This window comes from Bombyx mori, chromosome 7 (assembly GCF_030269925.1).
Source record: "Bombyx mori chromosome 7, ASM3026992v2".
In the NCBI taxonomy this organism is placed as follows: Eukaryota; Metazoa; Arthropoda; class Insecta; order Lepidoptera; family Bombycidae; genus Bombyx; species Bombyx mori.
The window spans coordinates 647,556-675,402 of NC_085113.1; the positions used below are offsets into that span (position 1 = coordinate 647,556).

The following is a 27,847-nucleotide window of genomic DNA, read 5'->3' on the forward strand; positions in this document are numbered from 1 at the left end:
CGGAACTTGTATACATATATGCGAGCTCATCTTGAAAATGTCGTAAGCGAGATTCAGGCATCTGTCAAATATCTTGTGTTCTGTGATGGCTACCGCCACACTACACTCATCGAGTGGCTCCTGCATCAGCCGTTTGACTCGAGACGTAACCTTATTCATGTGTTTAGTTATATCTCAAAGCATATAACTAGCCATTATGTAAACTAGATCTGAAAAGCAACCTCAACTAATAACAAAAACACGTTTTGTATTTCTTTCAAATAATTCAGCGAAAAATATAATAAAATGAAATCATCGATACTTATGAATAATTATGAAATGCGTCGAACTAATTGGAGCCGTGTGCGCGGGCGATGTCAATAAATACGAATATAAAAAATAAAGAATAAAACTAGCCTACGCCGATTTACGATATAAGAAATAGGCTCGCTTTATTTACCACGGCAATGCTGTGGCCACACACTGTGACAGCGCCATATCCTATATGAATCGATTTTAAAATCGATAGTAAATAATTCGATTTTTCCGATTTTGTTTTTCAATAATAAGCTCTATAGTAATATATTGTATTTTAAAGAATGAAAAGAAAAGAAAGAAAAAAGTAGATTTTTGGCGATAATATATTTATCGAAGTTGTGTGAATTGTTTTATTTTGTTATTTTATTTTATTTATTTTATTTTATTTATAACTTCTTATACTAGAAAGTATAAAGGCGGACTTAATGCCATAGGCATTTAGTGTTTGTTCAAGTGTAAACATATATTTATGATGTCTTATTAACCTGTTAGCATGTGTTTCTCCAAAAGATTCTTCCAAAAAACCCACTGAAGTCTAATGAAACTCCCATCATTTTACTGGGATGTTATTTCATTTCGTCTCATCTCATCTCTCTATTTAATTCACTTCATTTCATTCCACTCCGTTTTCATAGAACGCATTTATAGATATAAAAATTTCAGATTTTTATTTATTCAACACTGGCAACAATGGCATCGCAAGAAGCCAATTGCCATATTGAAAAAAAAAAAGAAAGACAAAAGCATCGAGGTAACTGCACTGATGATAGAGCTGTGACCTCTCTACCAAGCCGAAAAAGTGTTCACGAAATAATAGGCATTTATTTACCAATGAAGTGATCATTTTGAAGAGCTTATTGGCTCCCGTACACCTGACGTCTCCAAGATGGAGAATATGTTGATTGATAGAATCAAAAATATTTATAAAAAATGACTAAGTTTATACGTATACTAGCTATACCCGTCCGCTTCGCTGGGCATTTAAAATTAACATTATTATTTTTCACCCCCACAATCATTCTCATCATTAACGCCCCCGCAACTGGCGTAGGCAGAGTCCAACACTCATACCAAGATTACCTATCCATAAACTCCATGTATTTTCTACATGGATACCAAGTTTCAAGTCAATCGGATGCATGATTCAGTAGTTATAACGGAGCATCCGTAAAAACCACTGTAAAATTATAGATTAGTATAGATTTTAAATACACTTACAAAACGGTAATTTCGCGGACTTACGCGGCGGACATTAAAAAAAATCGATTCATCTGTTGTTTCGTAATCTTATGAATCGATTCAAGAAATAAAACCTTTATACAGAATACGGCCGTGAACGACACGAAATAATTCAACAGCATTTACACCGATGCCTGAGTGATTCACGTCCGGCTTGATTTACCGCGTGTCCGTCCGTCCGAGCGTTTGATTTACACATTCACCCACATCGGCGCTGACCAATAATTAATAAAAAATATTTTATCGCCACTGTGAAAAAATAATCCACTGGCTTTAGACGATGTCCTCAATGCACACCGTCGAAGATCGAGACATCATTGACAGGCTGCTGCGAAACCATCGAAGGACATGAAGATGATGAGAAAATTTGTTAAACTACGTCAAGAAATAATAATTGGCGGTAGTTCTTTTGACGTTCAACAAGTATGTACTTTCATTTATGTTGAATAAAACTTTTTTGATTTGATTTGATTTGATTTGATAATCCTGTCAATGGCAATAGCAGTCAACTTCAAACAAAACATAAAGAATAGCATCGTGTGTGTATAAATAGTAGGTTAATCCAGGAGAAAGTTAATAAAGGAGGCCACGACCCTTAACATTGAGGATTATTCACTCAAAGAGAGAAAGAGAGAGAGAGAAAAAATATAGATTCGCACGAGTAGGTACGATTGTCCACCTTACCGCGATTTTGGTTTGTAAGGGTGAAGTAACTGCTATGCAATACCATTGAGACTACCACCTTTTTTCCTACCTAAGCTGATGGTCTAGACTCTAGAGAGACCGTATCAGCGTAACCTTAACCAGTAGGTGAGCTCACGGGGCTCAAACCTGACGATGTTGCTAACACGAGCCCTAGCAAAAGCCGTGCTTCCCAGATTCTACCACCGGATCGGAAACGCGATCCACTGAGAAGATCCGGCGAGAAACTCAGTGGGCTGTGTCTATGGGTTAATTTACTCGCCGAGCCTTTCATCACAAGCGACGGGTTCGACGAAAACAATGACCGGTGCTTGGGGTACCTGAAAGCACCGTTAGTGGATCGGGAGGATCCGAAATGACGTGAACCGACCTAATGTCTTAAGGTGCAAACATTCACGTTGTGACATTAAAATTTATGAACCTCGTTAACCACTTAGCACCAGATGGTCTGAAAGCTAGTTCAGTCACCTAAGATTTAAAAAGATATCTAATACGTTTTTACTACCCATGACTTGTATAACGAATAAACAACATCTATACTAATATTATAAAGAGGAAAGATTTGTTTGTTTGTTTGTTTCGAATAGGCTCCGAAACTACTGGACCGATTTGACAAATTCTTTTTCCATTAGAAGCCGACATTGTCCCTGATGAACATAGGCTACTTTTTAAAAAAAAAAAAAATTTTATTTTTTTTGTTTCATGTGTGTTTTAATGTTTCCGAAGCGAAGCGAGGGCGGGTCGCTAGTTGTATAATAAAAATGAAATCTGGATATTCGTGAAGTTGCTTAGCGTTTAAGGTTTTAATGACTAAATAGGTAACTCTATTTTCAGTTCATGCCTGTAAATGTTATGTAAATGTCCTAGCATAATTATGTTGATACCTCCACTACCCGAAGTTGGCAAAATTGTACTTTAATCTAAGTAACAAAAGCCAGAAAAAAAGGAAAAAAGGTTTTAATGTGGGAAAGCTTTGTATATCAAATCAAGCCCTCCTACTTATGCTTCGTGGTGAGTGGTACCCTTGTGGAGCCTATGGAGTCAGCCACTTACAGCAGGTGGACTGAAAACCTATCTGCCTATCTATAAATCTTTTAAAAAGATTGATTTCAATCTTAGGTTTTCCTAGGTAGCACCGTATTTATTAATAAGAGTACCAATCTGAACTCTTAACAGTATCACAATATAATAGACCCTAATTATATAAATATCGATATTTTTAATGAATAGTTTATATCGTAATGCCACACAAAAACCCAACTAAAACGTAGAATCCAAGGTTCGGTATTGTCCACCTCGTTTGACAGCTGTCAGATTGACGTAACCTGTCACCGGTTGATTAACGTTTATCGCCCTTTGTTTCAAACGCCAGTCCCTAATCAATCGCGTTTTATTTGATGTCTTTATTGTTACGCTTTTATATCCAATCAAATGTTTTTTGTTTTATATTCTTTCGTAACAAACATGCCTTATTGTTGTTGTGGTTATATTGTTTTAAGGTTTCGAAGGTGGGCGTTTGATAGATCGATTTAATGATGTAGATTATAGACAAAACAAAATGTTATCAAATTTACATATGTAGCATACAAATTTTAAATATCACAAAATATTTGTAAACAGATCATCTTCTTTTATTTATGAACATGAGTGAACGCTTCCACCTATTTTGAGACAATGAGGTCAAAGCCTGTATTATCGAAGCGGTTCTCCACGCCATAAACCGCACCTCAAAATTGAATCTTGGCAGAAATACAGAGGAGGATGCCCTAGTCGTGTAAGCGCGTTATCCTTTTCTTCCTACCTTGGCTGATAGCCTTGAGATGCTATGTCGGCGTAACTTAACAAGTAAAGGTCACGGGGCTCAAACCTAAGGACGTCGCTAACACTAACCATAGCAAGAGCGCCGCCCTGCTACCATTACTTACTCAAGCCACGAATTAGTGGGAAAAGTAGCTGAGATAAGAGGATATAAAGAATTAGCAGCTGCAATACCAAGTGAAGCCAGATAGACCATTATTTGGTAATATCGTTCTTGAGTTTATTTTTTATTTTTATTGCTTAGATGGATGGACGAGCTCACAGCCCACCTGGTGTCAAGTGGTTACTGGAGCCCATAGACATCTACAACGTAAATGCGACACCCACCTTGAGATATAAGTTCTAAGATCTCAGTATAGTTACAACGGCTGCCCTACCCTTCAGACCGAAACGCATTACTTACTGCTTCACGGCAGAAATAGGCAGGGCGGTGGTACCTACCCGTGCGGACTCCCAAGAGGTCCTACCACCAGTTTATACTAATAATATAATATACTACTTATGGATTAGGTACTGTCCGGGTGCCGAGGGAACGCAATCGATCTAACACCAAATTTAGCAAATGTAGCATTCAACTCAGTTGATATAGTGATTTATTTCATAATTACAATCTTTTTTTTCATTGCCCTCGTAAGCAGACGAGCATAGGGCCCGTCTGATGCTTACCATCGCTCATGGACATCAGCAATGCCAAGGGCTGAGCCAAGCCGCTGCCAAAAGTCATTTGTTAGCAGGGCAAACAATTAACATCTTTGAAACCGCAAACTTGCACCACCTCGAGGCCGCTTCTTTTGTTCGAACTTTTTTTTTTATTGCTTAGATGGGTGGACGAGCTCACAGCTCACCTGGTGTTAAGTGGTTACTGGAGTGGTTAGGCAGGGTGGTGGTACCTACCCGTGCGGACTCACAAGAGGCCCTACCACCAGTAAAAGCCTAGCCATGGACGCCATGTGTCCTGCCAGGCCTGCCAGGAACGCCTTCTTTCAGTGACCGGACAGTAATGTAAACATACCTTTAGGTATATATGTATTAATAGTCGAAGTGGGTTCAAATCAAATTTAGTAGAGCAATCGCCGTTGTTATTAAATGAGGATAGACTTTAAAATTAAGTAGTTCGCTAACGCAAGCTAATTGGGAGAGGATAATAAAACCCCTGACGAGCCATAGCTCTAACAAGTTATTGAGATTAGAAACGATTTCTTTAAAATCAGAAAAAGGAAAAATCTGTACAGGGCTGCTCAAAGAGTCTAGAGCATTTAATTATAATACAATTGTAATAAATTTTCATTTAATTATAATAATAGTGGCCACATTGGTTAGAGAGATGTTTAAGAGCCCACGATCCCGCTAGAGTTAAACAGCAAAACCAATAGCCACCATAACGGGTACGCTGCCATTCACTGTGAAAATATGAAAAATAGCGGTGACAAGTAACGTCAATGTGACAGCTGTCAAACGGGGTGACGATACAGACTTTTAAATTCTCCATTTTAGTTGCTTTGTGTGTATGGCGTTAACTAAACTCTAATTAAATTTCGGTGCGATAATTATGTCATTACTTATTGTGATGCAATTTTACGACTGTCTCCTCCTTCAAATACGAACGCGTGACTGCTTCAAGGCCGATATATGTGGGTAATATGGTGTCGCCCCACCACTAGGAGCTACAACACAGGTAATTCCGATCTATGTACATGATGTTATTTCCTCATGATGGAAACTATTGTTACGCCGTTAAGAGTAACGCCATCTATCGCCGAATAGTCGAACGAATATCGGGGGGAGAGGGATGATAATTGTTTATGTAGTTACAGATTTCAATTCCTAAAAAGGCTTAAAATTCATCTAACGTCTGAGTTAAGATTTCGAGAATTTAACAGGTAGTCCTAAAGAATAACAACAAAGCCCTCGCGTCCAATTAAAATAACTTAAACACGTTTTCTGAAGGGCTTGTAATTACGAGGGGCACAAAATAATGTTCGCTACCTATCGCGAATTATTATTATTATACCCTTATTGCGATCATTCAATACTGACGCCTCACTTTATGACGCGGTCTGCACAAGCTGTAAAACTTGCTTCTCTCGTTGTAATTTCAAATTAATTATTTAGAACCCGCAGTTGTACTGGTGTCTCATGCCGTGAGACCACGAGACGACACCACGGCACTAACCATGCTTAGCAGTTTGACTCTTAGAAAACATTCTGTCTCTGTAAGTAGTTCTGTCTCCAGTGGTAGGACTTCTTGTGAGTCAGCACGGGTAGGTACCACCACCCTGCCTATTTCTACCGTGAAACAGTAATGCGTTTGGGTTTGAAGGATGGGGCAGCCGTTGTAACTATACTATAAGACCTTAGAACTTATATCTCAAGGTGGGTGTCGCATTTACGTTGTAGATATCTGTTGGCTCTAGTAAGCACTGAACACCAAGTGGGCTGTGAGCGTGGACATCTAAGCAATAAATAAATAAAAAGTCATGCTCGTGATGTCAGTTTGTATTTAAAAACAACAAACAAATGAACCTTCCCATTTTTATGTAGCGATTTCAGTTGATTACATTTACAGCGCCATCGGGCGGTTGTTAAGCATCGAATTGGCAATCATATTCTTCTTGTATTTTTATATCTCATCCTTGATTAATATGAGGTTAGAATTTATTTTTGATTATATTACACAGAAGGATTTATATGAAGCTCGTAAGTATAATGATCTCGTGCGAGATAAGTAAAGGTGCTAGTTCTTGAAAATTGAAAGACAAAGGATCCTCTTCTGTGTTTGATTTTCTTTTAAGATCATGTCAACTATCTTTGTTGTCACCGTGCCCCTCGGCTTCACCTGCGTTACATTTTCAAGTCAGAAAGAGTGAAACACTTCGCTTTTCTGAAGTAAAAAGTTGCTCAGTCAATCTCTAAATCTGTTCGCTTTCCTAATCCCTAAAATATCTCAGCCTCGGGACGATTTGTAACTCGATGAAAAGGAATATAATACCCGAAAAGTCACCGCCTAAATGGCAATTTTTTTATCGAGTTACGAAATAAATAAACAAAGCACTTAATTTAAATTTTATAATTATATTTTTTCATTCCTACGAGATATGAAAATACAATAAAATACCCGCCGCGAACGACACACGCATAAGGTCGGATGTAATATCTTAGTGCTGTAATCACTATATATCATCATAATCACAGATAATCATGTAATGAAACAACACACAAACAAAAAAAAAGGAAACGTTCATTTATACTAATATTATAAAGCAGAAAGATTTGATTGTTTGTTTATATTCAATTGGCTCCGAAACTACTGCACCGATTTCAAAAAAATTTCACCTTTGGCAAGCTACACTATCTCCGGGCGACATAGACTATATTTATTATATTAAAAAATTAAGCATGATTACTAAAACTTCAATGTTAAGATATTGCCTAAAATTCTTTACATCGCGTGCGCTACTACCCAAGCGAAGCCGGGGCGGGCCGCTAGTTTATGATATTCAGAAAATTCCAAAAGCTTTGAGCTAAATGTTTTCATTTCTAAAAGCTCGACAATTACGACCTGCGACTTGCCGTCACGCCACGACAATTGTAAGTCTAAGAAACGTCGGTGATTGTAAAATTAATAAAGTAAAGACGGAGATTACTTAACCTCATTAAATAGTGTTTTTCCATCAACGCACATAAATGGTGAAAATAAAAATGGATTAATAGTAAAAAAAAACGATTAATTTTATACCCAAATTAATTAAGTGTGTTTATCTTATCAGTGATGGCTATCCGAACACACAAACTGATATATTCTCCATACTCTCTCTATATGGACATTCTTGTTTACATTTGGGAACAAAGAAGCTGAAAAGTTCAACAGAGTAGTAGTGAAATTTGAATACTGCGAAGTACTGCAATTTTTTGTTAATTACATACTTGCCTAAGCTTTTTGGCAAGGAGTAAAGGATTTTTTATTATTATAGCTAAGTGGTTACTGGAGCCCATAGACATCCACAACGTGAATGCGCCACCCACCTTGAGATATAAGTTCTAAGGTCTCAGTATAGTTACAACGGCCGTCCCAACCTTCAAACCGAAACGCATTACTGCTTCACGGCAAAAATAGGCAGGGTGGTGGTATCCATCCGCGCGGCCTCACAAGAGGTCCTACCACCAGTAAAATAACAATTAACTGAACCAAAAACTAGAAACTAACTAAACGTAACTTTTCGCAGTTAGCGATCAAGAAACAACTTACTAGTTAGGACGTGGATGGCGGAACCACTCTTCGACTCCTAGGACCCTATGACGTGTTTGATTTGAGGAGTAGAAATTTCATTCATTACCTTTACCCTCAGACACAGCCCATTGAGTTTCTCGACGTATGTTCTCAGCGGGTCGCGTTTCCGATCCGGTGGTAGATTCTGCGAAGCACGGCTCTTGCTAGGGTTCGTGTTAGTAACGTCATCAGGTTTGAGCCCCGTGAGTTAAGGCTACGCTGATATAGCCTCTCAAGGCTCTCAGCTTAGGTAGGAAAAAAAAATACCTTTCGTCTCAAGTCAAGACGTGGTGACTTAACAAGACTTGCTTCAATTGCTTTGGAACATCCAACTTTCAAAGCAGAGCATACAAACACTTCTGTGGGGGGGGGGGGGGAGGGTGTATCAGACTCACAATACATTGATACGCAAAGATGACATTTAAGTAAGAATTAGTCCTGGAGAATCGCTTTTTTGTTTTTCACGTCTCAATCTAGACGATATCGATCACAGAACTTCAAAAATCTCGAGACAATATAAAACACAGGCACGATAACGTACAGACATTAAAACATTTTAAAATGCAATAAATAACACGTTTAACGATCTTCATACGATCGTACATTAATCACTGACGATTTAATACGACTTTTTATTACATGTAAATGACGGAGGTACGTACTGATTTCTCTGGACACAGGGATTTACAGAAAACGATACGATATCGTAATGCGAGAAGAACAAAAGGTTGACGACAAACAAAAATAGTTGGCTGATAGAGTTTGCAGCGAAGTTTTTTTTATGATTGAAGAATTATTGGTGGCCCTGATGCCTTTCCAGTTTCACCAGGACAGGTGGGCGAGCAAGGGCTCAGCCAGGAGGGGTGGGATTTAGCTAACAGCTGCCCGAGCGCCTCCGAAGGAGACCTAACAACTCAAGAGCAGTTGCTTCGCGAATGAAACTACTACCGGACCGGAATCGCGAACCGCTGAAAAGATCCGGCGAGAAACTCAGCGAGCTGATGCATGGGTTAGGTTGCACGGCTACCAGATTCCTTAAGCCTGCTCCTAGTGTTAGAGCTGAAGGCGTCTAATGCAAAGGTTATTGGACCTGATGGATCCGTAAGGACGTGGGCAGCGAAGGTATTACATTTATGGTATTAAGATATTACATTTAACCATATTTCCAGATATTTCTATCAAGTAAAGTGAGCGCTATGACATGTCCTTCTTCAAACGAGGCTTGTGGAGAGTATTAAGCGGTAGGCAGCGGCTTGGCTCTGCCCCTGGCATTGCTGAAGTCCATGGGTGACGGTAACCACTCACCATCAGGTAGGCCGTATGCTCGTCTGCCTACAAGGGCAATAAAAAAATAAAAAAATAAATTATTATTGGGTTTTTAGGAGAATCATATCATTTGATAACCTCCTTTGATGATCATTATTTTCCAATAGCTTTAGCAATTTCTGTCAGTGTTGAGTAAGATACATATTATTTTAAAGTTTGCATTCCTGTTGTGCATTTTTGACAGTTGTCATAGTTATTTCAAGCCATTGGAGATTCTCTTGCTTTGTAAACTAAACAAACATACAAAGTCGTTCTCGTGACGGACAAGTCTGTCAAAATATCGCTACGTCAGACTCTGAAAAGTACTGCTTTGCTTCCTTAGATAAATAGGTTCTCTACATTAACAATACGTTTTCTGCTGTGAGTAACATGGGACACTTCATACAGTTTTACTTAATACTAGCGACCCGCCCTCGCTTCGCTTTGGAAACATTAAATTTTATTATTGATAGGCGAAGCCCGCCATTTTGCGCGCGGTACGACAATAACTGCAGGTGATGCCGCGGGGCGAAGCTAGTCTTAAAAAAGTAGCCTAAGTTACTCCTTATATTATCAGCTATCTATTAGTGAAAGTCTCATCAATATTACAATATTACAAACAGACACTCCAATTTTATTTATATGTATAGATTAGTAGGATTTGATATTGAAGAGACTGACAAACAGTTAAGAAAAAGTAACCCCTATTCGAAGGTACAACTTCTGGAACGAAATTAAAAATGTTCAATGTAAAATTATGCAAGCCCTTTACTATGCCGTATTACGCTGAAAGCTGTATATTAAATTGTGAAAGTCACGAGCGTCGGATACTATAAATCAAGAGCTTACCCTTAACAGTGGTTCAAAGGTTTGATCGTGACAGACATACGGTTTCAAACTCATTTTATGTCAACAGTGTTTTTACTCAACTGTGGAAAAGGCAAAGGAGGTTTGTGATTTCGAATGTGTATCCAAGTAGCAGTATTTCGAACGGAATTAATATAAAATATTGCATTTACATCGGAAACGCGATTCTCTGAGAAGATCCGACGAGAAACTCAGTGGTTTTTGGGCCTTAGGCACTAATAACAACACAATTAGGTAGGCAGCGGCTTGGCTCTGCCCCTGGTATTGCTGAAGTCCATGGGCGACGGTAACCACTCACCATCAGGTGGGCCGTATGCTCGTCTGTCTACAAGGGCAATAAAAAAAAAATTATTGGCATAGAGCCATGGTGTAGCTTCATTAGTTTTTCACGTCTTTCATATAGTGAAAATACAGATGATTCCACGGGTATGGGTCAAGAAAAAACAAGATCAGGGAACAAGTGGGAAGTCAATAGGTCGTGGGTTCGCATACTCACCGTGCGTACTTCCACTGATGCTGGAGAGTAGACACTTGTGACACACTTATGTTGATTCGCTGAGATGGGCAGTTGAGGTCACGATGCCAGTCTGAAATGGTTATCAGAACTTGTAAGGACTAGAACTGAGGGTAGGCTACTCGCGAGCCCGCATAGGTAACAATAACAGCACCCAGGCTATGTTTGACGCAAACCAGTAATGCGTTCCACTTTGAAGAGTAGAGCAGGCGATGTACTATGGAACTGTGACTTTGAACTCATGTCCCAATGTGGATAGCATTGTTAATGTCTACGATAAGCTCTCAATTTCTTTGCGACAGCAGATAGACCGTTCATCATCATTATATGAGTGTCACCACAACTGTTTTAACTTAAATATCGAACACAGCATCCCGGAGCGTCACGAGACAAGCGGTAAGAGACCCCTCCCTGTCTTTCCCTGTGGTAAGAGGTTTTATCCCCAATACGTAAAAAAAATGACGCAGAAAACAGACAAAATGTTGCACCGTCTTAACTGCGACCTGATTTACGAGTTTTCTTATAGAGTTTCTAAACTTATTCATTGACGTGTAGCATCCTAAAAATACTAATCCAAATACCGATTCTGTTGACAGTTGTACGGTGTCACTATTGTATCGGAAGTATCTCTGTGGGCGCGTGTTTGTTTTCAAAACAAAAGATTTGGTTACCGAATTGAAACCACCTGTGGGCTATGTTCAAGCTTTATACATTTGAATTTCGGTAGACAGAGATACATTTAGTAACGAAGTACTTCTTTTTCTATCGCCCTGTTGTTTTAATCGCGAGTGATCCAACTACTGTAAAGTTCCAGCTAGATTCGATTCCTGATCCGAATTAGAATCTCTTCTAAATATATTTTGTATGTAACGTGTTAATGTCAGTGTCAATCGACATTCGCTTGGTGATATGTATGGGCGCTGGTAACCAATTATTACGTACTATTTACTGGTGGTAGGTCCTTTTGAGTCCACACGGGTAGGTACCACCACCCTGCCTATTCCTGCCGTGAAGCAGTTATGCGTTTCGGTTTGAAGGGTGGGACAGCCGTTGTAACTATACTGAGTCCTTATATCTTGTATCTCATGGTGGGTGGCGCATTTACGTTGCAGATGTCTATGGGCTCTAGTAACCACTTAATACCAGGTGGGCTGTGAGCTCGTCCACCCATCTAAGCAATAAAAAAAAACTTATAGTATCGGATGACTCTATACGAAAGCATTACATTAAATACGAGTCTTACCCATTAAGCTACAGACGCTTCAAATATCTGAGAGACGTTAACATCAACCTTCCACATTGTTTAGGAGAAGTTTATTCAGCGCGAAGCAATCGTGCATACTGGTTTGAAAGGTAAGAGAGTTGTTTTCCAATAACATAGAGGCTTGAAGCTTTTGCCTCTAATCATTTCATCATTATCCTGCCCTTCTCCCAGTCACCTGGGGTCGGCGCTACATCTTTTCTCCTTCCATACTCTTCTATCATATACCATTTCTTCGCTCACTCCCCTCTTACCCATATCGTCTCTCACACAATCTATCCATTTCTTCTTTGGTCTACCTCTTCCTCTATATCCTTCCACATTCATAGTTAACACTCTCTTACCAACCTTATTTTCATTTCGTCTCATCACATGTCCATACCATCCCAAACGCGCACTCCTCAGCTTCTCTGTCACAGGTGCCACTTTCAGACTTCCTCTAACATATTCATTCTGTATTCTATCCATTCTCGTTACTCCACACATCCATCGCAACATTCGCATCTCTGCTGCATGCAATCGCCTTTCGCCTTCGCCTTGATTTTGATTGATTTATTGAAAAAAAAAAGATGCTCGCTCTGGACTGCGACCGCGGCGCGACCATGGACATGTCGCAATGCTCTTAAGCTTCAATATATCTAACCGAAAATACTAACATCAAAATGAAATTACACTCGTCAAACCTAAAGCAGTATTGCCAGCTTAAATAACAAAAAAAAAAAAAAACTAAAAACCCATAATAAAAATTTAATCAGTAAATATTTAGTATCGTCATATTAAACCGTATGCACGAAGGTATTAGGAGAGCGAGTCTCCATAATTTTTATATTACACCTACAATAAAAATGGGCGCTGTAAAAATCGACGTTAAAAATCCGTTCCTGACCCATAATAAACTATTAATACGAGGTAAAGCCGGGGAAGGCTCATTAACTAAAGATATTCTTTCGCATCCGGTCACACTCGACCCGGACTCACTCGCTCACACCGTACCAACACATAACACATAATATGTAAATACAAATTAAATAATAATCATAATCATTTATCTTAATCATCAATCTTAATCTTTAGGCAGCGGCTTGGCTCTGCCCCTGGCATTACTGAAGTCCATGAGCGACGGTAACCACTCACCATCAGGTGGGCCGTATGCTCGACGGCCTACAAGGGCAATAAAAAAAAAGAAAAAAATCTATATAATTTATCTATATAAATAAAAATTAATTACTGTTCGTTAGTCTCGCTAAAACTCGAGAACGGCTGGACCGATTTGGCTAATTTTGGTCTTGAATTATTTTTGGAAGTTCAGAGAGGGTTTAAAAGGTAAATAATTAAGAAAATGCTTGGAATTAAATAAAAATACCAATTTTGTTTTTCCTTTGATATGTCCCCCGTCGGACGGATTCTTTTTGTTTTAAGTTTACTTTATACAAAAGTTTAGGTATTTTATTTATCGATTGAGGCACTACGAAGTCGGCCGGGTCAGTTAGTAATAATATAAATATGTCGGAGACGGTTATTTGTATCGTGGCTAAACGAACGCAGCACGATTCCCGAGAGATGGCAGCACGATTGCGGCATCGTTGGAACTCGGCTAACTTCGTGCTACGACAGAGCCTAGCCGACGCGGCGACGGAGGCGCGTAGACGCCATCACACTTACCAACCAGCCTTCTCGAAGAGCGGTGTCTCCGTGTTTTTTTTTTTTCCTACCTATGCTGATAGCCTTGAGAGGCTATTTCAGCTTCGCCCTAACGTTAGTAGGTGAGCTTGCGGGGCTCAACCGGAGAGTTGCTAACACTGACCCTAGCAAGAGCAGTGCTTCGCAGAATCTACCACCGGATCGGAAACGCGACCCACTGAGAAGATCCGGCGAGAAACTCAGTGGGCTGTGTCTATGGGTTAGTTCGCTCGTCGAGCCCTTCGTCGCAAGCGACGGGTTCGACGAGGACGGTGACTGGATGTCTCCGTGCTAAGAACTATCATTCGTTTTCGTTTGCTAGGCTCGATCACCCTATGATGTCTGACGATGGTGTTAATAAATGTGGTTTCTCCGACAAATAAGTAATACTTTATGGGAAGACTCTGAGGAAATGTTTGAGACAATCCTCCTTAATCTCCATTAGATGTCGCATCATCCGCCACCGGTGTAGAGCCTTAGCAGAATCACCTTTTTAAAGGTACCTACAGTCTATTTCTAGATATCATTTATGTCACGTTTCGATATTGGAGTGATTGAACTTCTGGAACGAACTCCTCATGTGCTGTCAATGGAATGAATGAACTCCTGGAATGAACATCCCCTCGATTTTTTTTTAATTGCTTTTAATCATTGGACGATCTTACTACCCACCCACCCACATGGTGTTAAGTGGTTACCGAAGCCCATATACATCTACAACGTAAATAAGACATATTCAAAGATCACAGTAAACAGTTTTACAGTAAAACTTTAAAAATTTCAGTGTCTCCTAAGCGCTAGGACTTTGTGAGTACGTAAATTACATAAAAGTTTGCAACTGCTTTATTTAATCGTAATTTTGTCGTAACAAATACGGTGTGACGAGACGAATTAAACAAAAACTCAAATCCATAATAACTCAGCCGAATTGAAAAGCCTAATAAATCCTGAATTAAATGACTCCATCCGTACAAATGATGTGGCCAATTATTATATCATACTAAAATATATCTAATGGGTAAACTTTAAAGTATATTTTCGTATAATATTATCAATGAAATGAAAAGAGTGATAAAACGGTAGCCGAAAAGGATTACCTACGGGGTTTTGTATCAAAGAGATGCTGACGGTTTGTGTTAGGGATGTGTTGATCTATTGCTGTATCGATAAATTAATTACATTTTACTGCTTTATCTCGTGTTGTACACTTCAACAATTCAATAAAGTATTGAAAACGTCAGAAATTATAAAATATCAATTATAAAAACGAAACATGAACTTTGGAATCGTGTCTGCGAATTGCAAAAATTTGAGAAAATTAATATATTTCATTTTAATAACTATTTTGTATCGGTGTTCAGTTGAGGAGTCCGTGGATGCTTTGTGGTCCTGGCTCATCTTGGAGGACGCTTCTGCTTACTGTCGATACATTCCGGATGAAATCAGTATCCGTAGCTCTCCTCAAAACGGCAATGAGGTTGAACACCACCTGAAATTAACAAAAGTACTAGGGGAAGCAATGATATTATTAAAAATGTTATGGCTACGATTTTTTTTATTGCATAGATGAGTGGACGTGCTCGCGGCCCAAATGGTGTTAAGTGGTTACCGGAGCCCATAGACATCTACAACGTAAATGCCGGCCTGAGACAAGAGTTCTAAAGTCTCACTATAGCTACAACGGCTGCTCCACCTTTCAAACCGAAACACATTACTGCTTCACGGCAGAAATAGGCAGGGTGGTACTCACCCGTGCGGACTCACTTGATGACTTGGATTCGGAAGCAAAAGAGAAGAAAGGAAGACATAATTTTATAGCAATAATAAGGCATCTAGCTTTTTCAATTTCGACAAACTGCATTTTCCCTATTTCCAAGTAGGCTGTGTCTGTTTTCACAACCATATGATAATCATTAAAATGCAGAAAAATATATCGATAATATTAAAAATCGATAGCATCCCATCACTAGCGTTATTACATTAATTATAAATGACTCAGACGTCATTAGTGAGTCAAAGAGTGGGCATCACAGCAATGCATTTTTATCTCACTCACACTTTAAGCAAAAACGTTATAGATATATGCCCATCTCGCTCTTCCACATCACTTGTCATCGACGTGTTATTGTAACGTGAGAAATGTATGGGCGCAATGTTTTTGTGATTTAATACAAGCTGGCTGCCACGGCATCCGTAAGTGTAGAGCAGAGAAGAGTACAAACAGGACTGCCTTCTACCCTGCTTAATAAGCACATAAATTCTTAGCACTTTTTTTCCTACCTATGCTGATAGCCTTGAGAAGCTATTTTAGCTTCTCCTTGACGTGTAGCTGAGCTCACGGGGCTCAAACCGGGGGTGTTCCAAACGCTGGCCCTAGCAAGAGCAGTGCTTCGCAGAATCATCGTTTGAGATTAGTAATAACTAAAGACTGTATTAATAATGCACTAAACAGCTAAGCTTCTATAAGGCTTAAAGATGGTACACAGCAGGACTCTGCTAGTTTCATCCTATTCAATTTAGTAAAATCTTACTTATTGGTAGGTATAACTTATGAAAAACTGCAAATGAATATTGCTCAAACAAAATACGAGCTATATTTGGTAATCCGTAACAAAAAATGGAATTAAATTTGTGTTCTGTTTGAATTATTATTTTAAATTTCAATCTCGATCGGAGATCTTCTTTTTTTTTCTACCTTAGCCGATAGCCTTGATATAGCCTATATCAGCGTAACCTAACAAGTAGGTGAGCTCACGGAACTCAAACCTAACAACGTTACTCTAACCCTAACCCTAGAATCTACCACCGGATCGGAAACGGGACCCACTGAGAAGATCCGGCGAGAAACTCAGTGGGCTGTGCCTGTGGGTTAATTTACTCGCCGAGCCCTTCGTCGCAAACGACGGGTTCGACGAGAACGGTGACCGGTGCTTGTGGTACTTAAAAGCAACGTTAGTGGATCGAGAGGATCCGAAATGACGTGCATGCTCTTTACTCGTGTTTTGTTTGTATAAAAATTAATAATCTTAAACTATAAAATGGCCGAAGATTCTTAACTTAAAAAAAATAAGACAAGAATTTGAAAAGTTATTTAAAATGTCTACTCATTATATTTGATTATATGATTACACAAGCAGATATATTCCTATTAAAAAAAATATTATTATAACGCAAATTGTACAATTTTCTTGAGACGGCACATCATAAAGTAATAAGTCAGTTAATAAGATAGCCAGTTCGTAAAAAAAACTATTGACCACAGAGCCGACCTCAATAAAAGAGCGCCCTTTCAAATGCTTTTTTTTTCTAAAATTACCTGCAACTTCCTTCCTACAACGATCTATTACAGTGACATTCCGAACCTGACAGTTGACATTTAAATGGAAACATTATTACAAAACTACAAGGATCTTAATATTCTAAGCGACAAGGTCGAATTTTCTATAAACATTTTCTTCAAATGCTATTTCAAAAACAGAACATTTTATGCCGATAAATACTTTGTAGTCTTTCATCTAAGAATGATTTTTAGATATCGGATATATTTCGAATTTCAAAAATCAATGTATACAACTTTTATTTCCCTTTATCTGTAATTCATAGACCTTATGACGGAACGAAGAGGTTGGAATTTGCTTAACAGAAATAATTTCAGCAGCAAATTAAATCGAAAGATTTATTTGTTGACAAAATTATTTAAACACGTTTTTAAAATGTGAAGATCTTTATTCACATATATTAAGGTTGGTATTCGTTTAGTAAAATGTAACTTTGTTCGGAATTTATTTTTTTCTATGAGCCTTGGGTTTGGTGCCATGCAGTCTGACGGGAATGCTTTTTCGTTTTTTTTTTATTCCAACGACTGCGAGATGGATGTCATCAGTTTAATTACTTAAACGATTTTCGCTTCCCTAATGATCTAGTTCAGAAAAATAAAAAATAATAAATATAAATTTGTTTTTGTTACTTTTTAGTTAATTTCTGTAAGGTAATTTAATTGTAAAGGATTTTTAAAGACACCAGTTGAGATACAATTTTAGTCTTGATCTCATGACTTCTCAAGATGGGCAGCTGAGTTCACAAAATAGTACATGAATTCTGCATATAAAAAGTCTACTGTAGGCACCCATTTTAAATTCCATGTAGTATTTTATAACAGAGACAATTAAGAGGAAATATTTTTCTTAAAACATATCTCAATGTGGTCGGTAATCTATTGGTACATTGCCAACGAGCGAACCGTGAAATAGTCCAACTCACCTAATCAGCTAAAAAAATATTACTTTATGGCTCATGTACTTTATTCTACAGTCAAACCGAAGGAATTAAAAATCAAACAGCCTAAAGCAAGCTGCAAGTCAATAATTAATCCTATAATACACACAATACCGTATATTGAAGGAGCCTGTGCCAAAGCACCCAATAAAAGTCAATAACTCCACTACAATGGAGGATCTTTTACAATATTCGCAGGAAAAAAAAATACTATTTCCTATTTTTTGCCATGTCACAGACCGCGTGTTGAGTCACACATTTTTTGTAAAGACTAGTTGATAATTTGTGTTTTATAATGGTTGTAATAAAAAAAAATCTGTTGTTTTTGCTATCACATTTGTAGAAGAAGCTAGTAGTGTAAAGAATAATTTATCTGATAATAACCCTTGAAGAATGATTGTATATTTAAAACATTTGTAATTTATTTCGATTCCAAGTTTAATGGTTAAATAAATTCAACGTGTTTTAATTTATTTTTTCAATTAGTAATCTTTAAACATAATTTATGCGAAGTGTTTTTAAAAGTATTTTCTTCATATTGATCTCAAATAAATGTGGAAAGGTAAAGGACTCAAAGCTTTTTTTTTCAATTTGTAAATAGGGTATAACCCTAATTATAACGAAACAGTCATAAAGTAAATTACCGAATATGATTAAAATTACACAGTCATTTCACAAATTACTACACATCAGAGTTGGACTGCAACGATCCAACACAGTACAAAATAGCGGACAAACGTAGCGGAAATAGGGCAACAATACGCTCAGAGTCAATTGATGGCCGGCTCTTTCACTAAACGCCCACCTACTCAATAACAATGATGCCATTCATAAATTTAATAGTTCAAATGGAGCCTGAATTCATTGTTTATTATCTAAGCAGGCAAGCGGACGAACAACCTTCAAATACCATGTATCGTCTCAAGTTTTCGCGCCATTAAAACACCCCCAAGCAAGATGCAGCTTCTTGTTTTATATTAGAAACTAGCTGAACCGGCAGACTTCATAGTGCCTCAATCGATAAATAAAAGACCTAAACTTTTGTACAAAATAAATTTAAAACAAACTAAAGGAATCCGTCCGACGTGAGACACATCAAAAAAAATATAAAATTGTTATTTTTTTATTTAGTTCCGAGCATTTTAATATTTATCTACGTTTTAAACCTTCTCTGGACTTCCACAAATAATTCAAGACCAAAATTAGCCAAATCGGTCCAGCCGTTCTCGAGTTTTAGCGAGACTAACGAACAGCAATTCATTTTTTTTATAAATATAGATTCAGGAGTAAGTGTTAATGAAATAAACTATAGTATAAATTGAAATGTTCTATCAATATTATGTTAACAGTATTAATTTAAAAACCTCTCTCAGTCCGTTAATAATTGTGCTAGATATTCATTAAGCGCCGACATTGCCGCTCCAGCTATGACGATTGCCCCATCATTCGTCCGTAGGGTATTCTTATTGTATTTTGAATACTACTGCTGTGTTTGTGGTGTGGGCACACATCCTGGACACTACAATCTTCTTTCTCTATTTAATGTCTAGTAACTACATATTTTATTACATATTACTGGTAGTAGGACCTCGCGTGAGTCCGCACGGGTAGGTACCACCACCCCACCGATTTCTGCCGAGAAGCAGTAATGCGTTTCGGTTTGAAGGGTGGGGCAGCCGTTGTAACTATACTGAGACCTTAGAACTTATATCTCAAGGTGTGTGGCGCGTTTACGTTATAGATGTCTATGGGCTCCAGTAACCACTTAACACCAGGTGGGCTGTGAGATCGTCCACCCATTTAGATGCCCCATTTGCTTAGGCAATAAATAAATAAAAAACTAATTAGTATAATTAGACGGTACCTATCTTAAATTGCCCAACAACATTTCGTATCTCATAAAACTAACAAACCCTGCTAATGTGAGTGTAAACTTGACACCGCTGACGTCTCGCGTGACAGCTTCCTGTCAAACTGACACTCCGGATCCTAACACAACAACCGGCCCATGATCTAGTTGACTGTTGTTTCAAGTTTTTGTTCAACCTTTCAAGAAAACACAACTCTGATTAAAAATATGTGTGAATTTGTTCTGTATACAATTATTGTAACTATTTTTAATCACGGCGAACCATCATTCTCCTGCCCTTTTCCAAGTCACCTGGGGTCGGCGCAACATGTTTTCTCCTTCCATACTCCATTATAATATACCATTTCTTCGCTCACTCCCCTCTTACACATATCGTCTTTCACGCAATCCATGCATTTCTTCTTAGGTCTACCTCTTCCTCTATATTCTAGTTAACACTCTCTTACCAACCTCATTTTCATTTCGTTGTTCGTTCATTTCATCACGTGTCCATACCATCCCAAGCGCGCAATTTTAATCAAGGCGAATGTGGTCTTATATATACCAATGGTATTTGTACCCGTGCGATCATCACGCATCAACACTCGGGAGGTAGTAAAGGTTTATAATTATTGATCTTTGAGTCAAAGTTTCCATATGAGCCATGTAAACGGTTTTTATTGTCTTTGTAGGCAGAAGCGCATACATTTCTTCTATAGTTCATTGAATATTGGCAATACCAGGGTCAGCCCCAAGCTGCTGCCTACCACTCGTTGCTCTAGGAACACTAGGAAGTTTATTCCAGGGCCGCATAGTACGTGGTCAGGATGATCTCTGGAAACCAACTGTGGAAGAACACAATGGTCCCAGACAGCGGGAGTGCGGCTATAAAAGGAATATGACTGAATCGTCTCAAATAACTCCTCAGGGCACTTCCCATGGAACATATTTGACATTACTTTGAAAATACTGAAAAATCAATAAAATGTTTTTTATTTATTAATTTAAAGTTCAAAATTTATAAAGTATAAAGCTTAAACAGTACAATGCGGTCATAAAATCAGAAACGGACGAAGTAAGAGAGACATCAAAAGAAGAAACAAAGTATTCCTGCCTATGGCGCATTGCATTGGATATACTACTGGAGATATAACCTAAGGAGGGTTGATGTCAGGCAGACGACTGATCATGAAATTCATGCAGAATTTCTGGAGCATGAATAGAGAGCACAATGCGAAATAAGGGTAAGAAAAATAAGAAGACTTCCGCGGAAAATACGGTAAAAAACGAATATCGCCGAAAGTATATCGAACTAGAATATAGTAACGTAGATCACTCGAGAAGTACAACGCCATCTATTGTCAGATAGCAGAAACACTATCATAGGTAAAATTATATTGAGTGCACAAGAAAAACCGTGGTACGCGAGGAAGGCGACGTCTTGTGAAGAGCACCACCACTCGGACTGATGACCACGACCACTCTGCCAAGAGTGCAAACGATAGAGAAGAAGAAAGTATAACTAGGCGGCTTCAGCAATCCACCACGAGACTGTGACAAAACTGATCGACGCATCTACCAAGTTAGGGGAAAGGGGAGGAACTAAATCACGATTCATGAATTGTATTTATATGCTCAAGTTTTTCCCGCGTATTGTTTTTTTTTTAATACTCTTTTGTTAGCTTCAAACGTTATATGTTAGTATGTAACGGAATCTTTGAACATGATTTTGACCCCCTTCAAAAAGTCGGATTAACTCGAAATTTGGTATACTTATTAAGGACCGATGACAATTCAAATTTAGAAAAAAAAAAAATTTTTTTAAATTCAAATTCAACTAAAAAATGAAAAATAAATAATAGTAATCTTATAAAAAACTAACCAAATACACTTTTATAGAAAATCCAACTGAAAAATAGATAATACATTTGAATTAAAAATAGTGTAAGAAAAAATGATTTTATTGTAAAAAAAGCGTGGGGTGCACGATATCAGTAGTTATAAATATTTTATGAACAGATATGAGTAGAAGGGTCATTTTGATCATATCCTGAAAAGCATTCCTTAGTTGGATTTTCTATAAAAGCGTATTTTGTTAGTTATTTTATACTATTATTTATTTTTATAAAAAAAACACTGATTTACGGCGTCAAAGGCCTTGTCACCTTAGAAGTTACATTTGTATCCGATTGCGGGCTCCTAATGAATCAGTAACTAACTAACCAGATAAATAATTGTTTTCATTTGCTTTAGAAAACATACGTTAGACAGACCAAGGTATCCTTCGGTCTGGTACAGGGCTAAACAAATAACTTTTTTTAGCTTTGCATATTAAATTAAAAACGGATGTATTTTCATTGTTGTTATAAAATAACTTTGAAGAATAGTTCTGAAACAATTGTCATTGTATTAAAGTAAAGCTTATAATATGTTATGTTGATGACTAAACCTCCGCGGCAACGGACGCCACAACATTTAAGCTCGGTTCACATGGTCTATCCGGACTTAGTTAAGCTAAATTAAATATACTAGTGGTCTCGCAGTAGTCGAAATTCGGCTATAATTAATTGGAATTGTAAGTTTGTACTCTATTATGATTGTATTTTATACTTCTATAATCACAAATTTCGCCAAGGCTACACTATAAAAAATATTAACAAAGACAAACAATGTTTAATCTATTCTCAATTTGACCAAAGACGTCAACAACCAAAGTTTGACAATAAATAGTATGCATGCTGTGTGCGTCAAATACATGGTATGTAGTGTGTGTAATGTTTTCTTTATTGATTTAATGTCTCTTTTATCCATTATTTTAAAAAAATATCAGCATTGTGCGCTTCTTCTCTGTATTCTGTATAAGTGTAGAAAATTTCATAGTCCTCCGTCCGCGCAATTTTCGTAAAAAGGGTTACAAAGTTATTGCTTCACGTATTAATATATAGATTCTTGGATTTTGTTCAAGGCGCAAATTTTTGTTTGGAACTAACGGCTTGATACTTTAACACGTTTGCAGCATTCACGATTCTGTTGTTCAGTAAATCTTTTTCCTACCCTTAAAGAAATTGTAGTTACCGCCTTAGAGAAGTCTTAGAGAAATCTAGATTTTTCTTAGTCTCTTCTCAAAGGGAGACGAGACGTATAAGACCTCGTTTCGCATTTAATCTTGTGATCTTGCCTGATCCATCATAAATGAAAGCTATACAATACTCAAATATACGGCACTCAAAATTTCAATAATTTTACTAGGAAAATATTACATACCTTAAGAATGGACCTAACTAACATTAAAACTACTGTCAACGGAAGTAATGTTGTTAAAATAATGTAGTTCCAGAGAAGTTTAACAAAACGTTAATTTTTTTTATTGCTTAGATTGGTGGACGAGCTCACAGCCCACCTGGTGTTAAGTGGTTACCGGAGCCCATAGACCCACCTTGAGATATGAGTTCTAAGGTCTCAGTATAGTACAACGGCTGCCCCACCCTTCAAACCGAAACGCATTACTGCTTCACGGCAGAAATAGGCAGGGCGGTGGTACCTACCCGTGCGAACTCACAAGAGGTCCTACCACCAGTAATTACGCAAATTATATTATTGCGGGTTTTGATTTTTATTACACGATGTTATTCCTTCACCGTGGAAGTCAATCGTGAACATTTGCTTAGTACGTATTTCATTGAAAAAATTGCTACCCGCCTGGGATTCAAACACCGGTGCATCGTTCAACACGAATGCACCGGACGTCTTATCCTTTAGGCCACGACGACTTCAAAAGTCTACCCATGTTAACCAATAAAAAGGCCGCAATTCCTAAATACATCGATGACTCACAAGCCTCCGTAATTAGTCGAATTCATTACAAAAATATATAATTACAATACACACTACACAAACATACCACATAATTGACAATATGTGTTTGAAATGTCGCGTATTGTGCCCCAGGCGGTTGACACAACTGAGGCGAAGACAGTTGAGTACATAACTGACAGCTCATTGATGGTGACATTTATATTTAATGAGCGAGCTAGGAAACGACTCAGTGTAGTCCAAAACTTCAACCGACTCGCATTAAAAACAATGAATATTTATAAACATTACTTGCTGGTGAGTTTTTTCCATATATTTTTTATTGCTTAGATGGGTGGACGAGCTCACAGCCCACCCGGTGTTAAGTGGTTACTGGAGCCCATAGACATCTACAACGTAAATGCGCCACACACCTTGAGATATAAGTTCTAAGATCTCAGTATAGTTACAACGGCTGCCCCACCCTTCAAACCGAAACGCATTACTGCTTCACGGCGGAAATAGGCGGGGTGCTGGTACCTTCACGTGCGGACTCAGAATATATAAATCGTTCGAGTTACGTATTTTATTATAAGATTAGTTCATGGTGGTAAATAATTACTGCATCAAAACATTAATACACCTGAGATATGACCTACCACTAGCTAATTCTATAACTTTGCATATAAAAAAGAAAACTTGACTGAGACTTACCATAGTAGTACCGTGGTGCTATGACTTAAAACGCTATGACTTAAAACAATTGATAATAAGCCCGTTTGTAGCGTTGTCACTGACATTGTTTATGGCAGTAACCACGTACCGGCCAAAATTAATTAAAATTTTTTTTTACCATTTTATAGATATGCCTGCTGCTGACTTGGAGTTTAGCCGTGGGATACAAAATATTGGAGCCGAATTATGATTTTAAAGAAGACGAAAAAGATACGAATGCAAACAACGAATTCAGTAGTAATTATGAAGGGAATCCCATACTAGCGGTGTACCCCAACGTCCAGCCCTACGTCATACCTCCATAGACAAACGCACAAACCCTTCGATCTCCGATGTGTTTCTTTAATCTGTAAAACGGTAGTTTTTCTGCAAATCGTAACTTCGACTTCACATTCCAATGCGAGCGAGTTCCAGGGCGTGCTGACCAAGGGCCTCAACATCCTAACCTACAAGAGTCAAAATATAAGCGCTTGGCAACAGACCGCAATTTTCGAGTAACAGAACGCTCGAGTCACTGTATACAAGTTTTGCTTCAAACCTAATTTTTTTATTAATATGCCATCTGGCTTTGGAATGAGCTTCCCTCCACGGTGTTTCCCGAGCGCTATGACATGTCCTTCTTCAAACGAGGCTTGTGGAGAGTATTAAGCGGTAGGCAGCGGCTTGGCTCTGCCCCTAGCATTGCTGAAGTCCATGGGCGACGGTAACAACTCACTATCAGGTGGGCTGTATGCTCGTCTGCCTACAAGGGGAATAAAAAAATAAAAATAAGAAAAAACGTCACAATGTGGTCACTGGTGGTAGCACCTCTTGTGAGTCACTGGTGGTAGGACCTCTTGTGAGTCCGCACGGGTAGGTACCACCACCCCGCCTGTTTCTGTCGTGAAGCAGTAATGCGTTTCGGCGTGAAGGGCGGGGCAGCCGTTGTAACTATACTTGAGACCTTAGAACTTATATCTCAAGGTGGGTGGCACATTTACGCTGTAGATGTGTATGGGCTCCAGTAACCACACTAGGTGGGCTACCCATCTAAGCTATAAAAAAAAGTCCAGGAAATGGCGAAGGTTTGGTCGAAATCGAGGCGGAGGAACTGTGATAGACAAGTTTTATTTGTTGATCATAATTTTGTTTCTATGTTGTAATTTATTGAATAGTATTTAATCAGGTAACATAGTTCTAAGCGCATAAATTTTATATCTAAGACTTTTAAACTAAGCACATAATCACACTTATTTTAATACCAGTTAGAATATAACAAGCAGTAACATAGAAGCTTAATGTTTATTTATTTGTAGTTTTTAATTTAACTTTATTATTTATTAAATCGCTTGATTTATGAAACCTAAATATTATATTTGTAAATATTTCGATGATGTCACGCGTTATCAACTATCGTTAATGATTTGAGATTAGCTGTTTATAGAGTATTTACTGAATAAGTCGCGATTGTTGTGAATGACACATTTTTAAATTATGTTTTGTGATAATTGCTATGACACAGATAAGATATTTCAATATTTTGTGTGCATTTATTGAGATTTGTTTTAATTTAGTTCATATTTTCTTTAATATATAATTTTTTCTGAAAAGCGTATATTTTATTTCCCATATCTCTTCATTGTATATGTGTAAAAAAAGTCTATATTGACTCGAGTTTTGCCGCGCTGCCGCTGCTTGAAAAGGATTTAAAAGATAAAGTGGAATTAACATTCCATAAAGCATCGGTGACAGAAATAAAAAAAGATGTCGCTTAATAAAGGACAAAATGAAATTGTTTACTCTTTAAAATTATGACACTCTTATTCAATCCAAATATATTTTAAGCGTCGTCTGTTTGTTATACCTACATTTTTTGTAGTGTATTGTGTCTGTGGGTAATTACTCGTTGCGACATTTTTATTTATTTTCGTAAGATAATCTAAGAGATGAGAGCTTAAAACTAAAACTAAAAAGAACAAAACCACCCACAAATCCGTATAATAACTTTCAATCAAATATTGATCGGAACCTATTTTCCTTATATTATTGTGCGCGCGGCACAGTTACATTACCCACAGCATTTAGTACCTCACAAGAGAAATAATGAGGATCAGAGAGCCATCAAATAAAGGGAAATCTGAAGGTAGCGCCAGCTATAAGAGTGGAAGGATATTATCCATTGAAAGGATTATGATGTGGCCAAAAAACCCTGAATATAAATGTAGATGATAATTTGATGAAGGGACATCCTAAAAAGTCTTGGAAGGACTGTGTGAAAGAGAATACGTGAGAGGAGGGCGTGAGTGATGACATCTGGTAGGCCTGAATGGAAAAAGAGGACATGCTAAGCCCTGGGCCCTGAGCATATAGTGGGATAAGAGTAATTCTATCGCAGATATAACCGCTGTTTCATGTGCTTAATCTATCATCGTGTCCGGGACTCTGGCGATGCTCACGTCGAGGACACGAGGAGAGCAACTGATATTAAGCAATTCGAAAGAAAAAATGTAGTCACTTTTCTAAATGTAAACATGAAATTTTGTTTGCATTTAATAATTATTGCAGAATGTTAATAAAATATGGTTGAGTAATAATAAAATGCAAAACAAACTCATCTACCGCGACCAGTTGTCCATACAACAGCACGAAGCATCGCGTAACCAGTAACATTTTTAATTTTATCGCGTAGGTAACAAACAATATAAATTAAACTCCCCGATGATGTGTCGTTTCAAATAATTTATTTATAAATATATATATATATATTTATAAATATATATATATATATTTATAAATAAATATTTACCAACAATCACGCCTCGTTAACTGACCCCGTGCTAAGTTCGTAAAGAACTTGTGTTACAGGTACCAGATAACGGATATAAATACAAGATTTTTATTATACACATACACATATTTAATATACATGCATAACCCTGGAAAAGACATTTATATTTATCATACAAATATCTTCCCTTGGCGGGATTCGAACCCGCGACCCCCTTGTGTAGTGACCATGTTACTTACCACTACACCAGACGGCCGTTAAATTATAGTATATAATATTAGTTGAATGTCAAAATTCTCTAAGACTGTTTCCATGAAATGGATAGTTCTGATGACCCGCCGACGAAGTATACTGAATTGGCTAGTGTAACAAATGTCTAATTATAAATAATTGTTTTTCTATTAACACTGTTTTTTTTATTGCCCTTGTAGGAAGACGAGCATACGGCCCACCTGATGGTGAGTGGTTACCGTCGCCCA

The 27,847-nt window shown here is 37.8% G+C and overlaps 1 protein-coding gene and 1 long non-coding RNA gene across 2 annotated transcripts; one reads left to right on the top strand and one right to left on the bottom strand.

Annotated features, from left to right (window-relative positions):
• Positions 1–14,777: 14,777 nt before the first annotated feature.
• Positions 14,778–24,064, bottom strand: LOC134199122 (uncharacterized). The gene is made up of 2 exons (XR_009973475.1): positions 23,976–24,064; positions 14,778–15,439 (listed from the first exon to the last, which is right to left on the bottom strand). It is a non-coding gene; the product is annotated as an uncharacterized LOC134199122 (long non-coding RNA).
• On the top strand, positions 22,806–26,190 carry LOC105842975 (uncharacterized). Its single transcript, XM_012697601.3, has 2 exons — positions 22,806–24,184; positions 24,730–26,190. Exons 1-2 carry the CDS (start codon positions 24,002–24,004, stop codon positions 24,904–24,906), a joined length of 360 nt encoding a protein of 119 aa, XP_012553055.1. The 5' UTR covers positions 22,806–24,001; the 3' UTR covers positions 24,907–26,190.
• Positions 26,191–27,847: the final 1,657 nt, after the last annotated feature.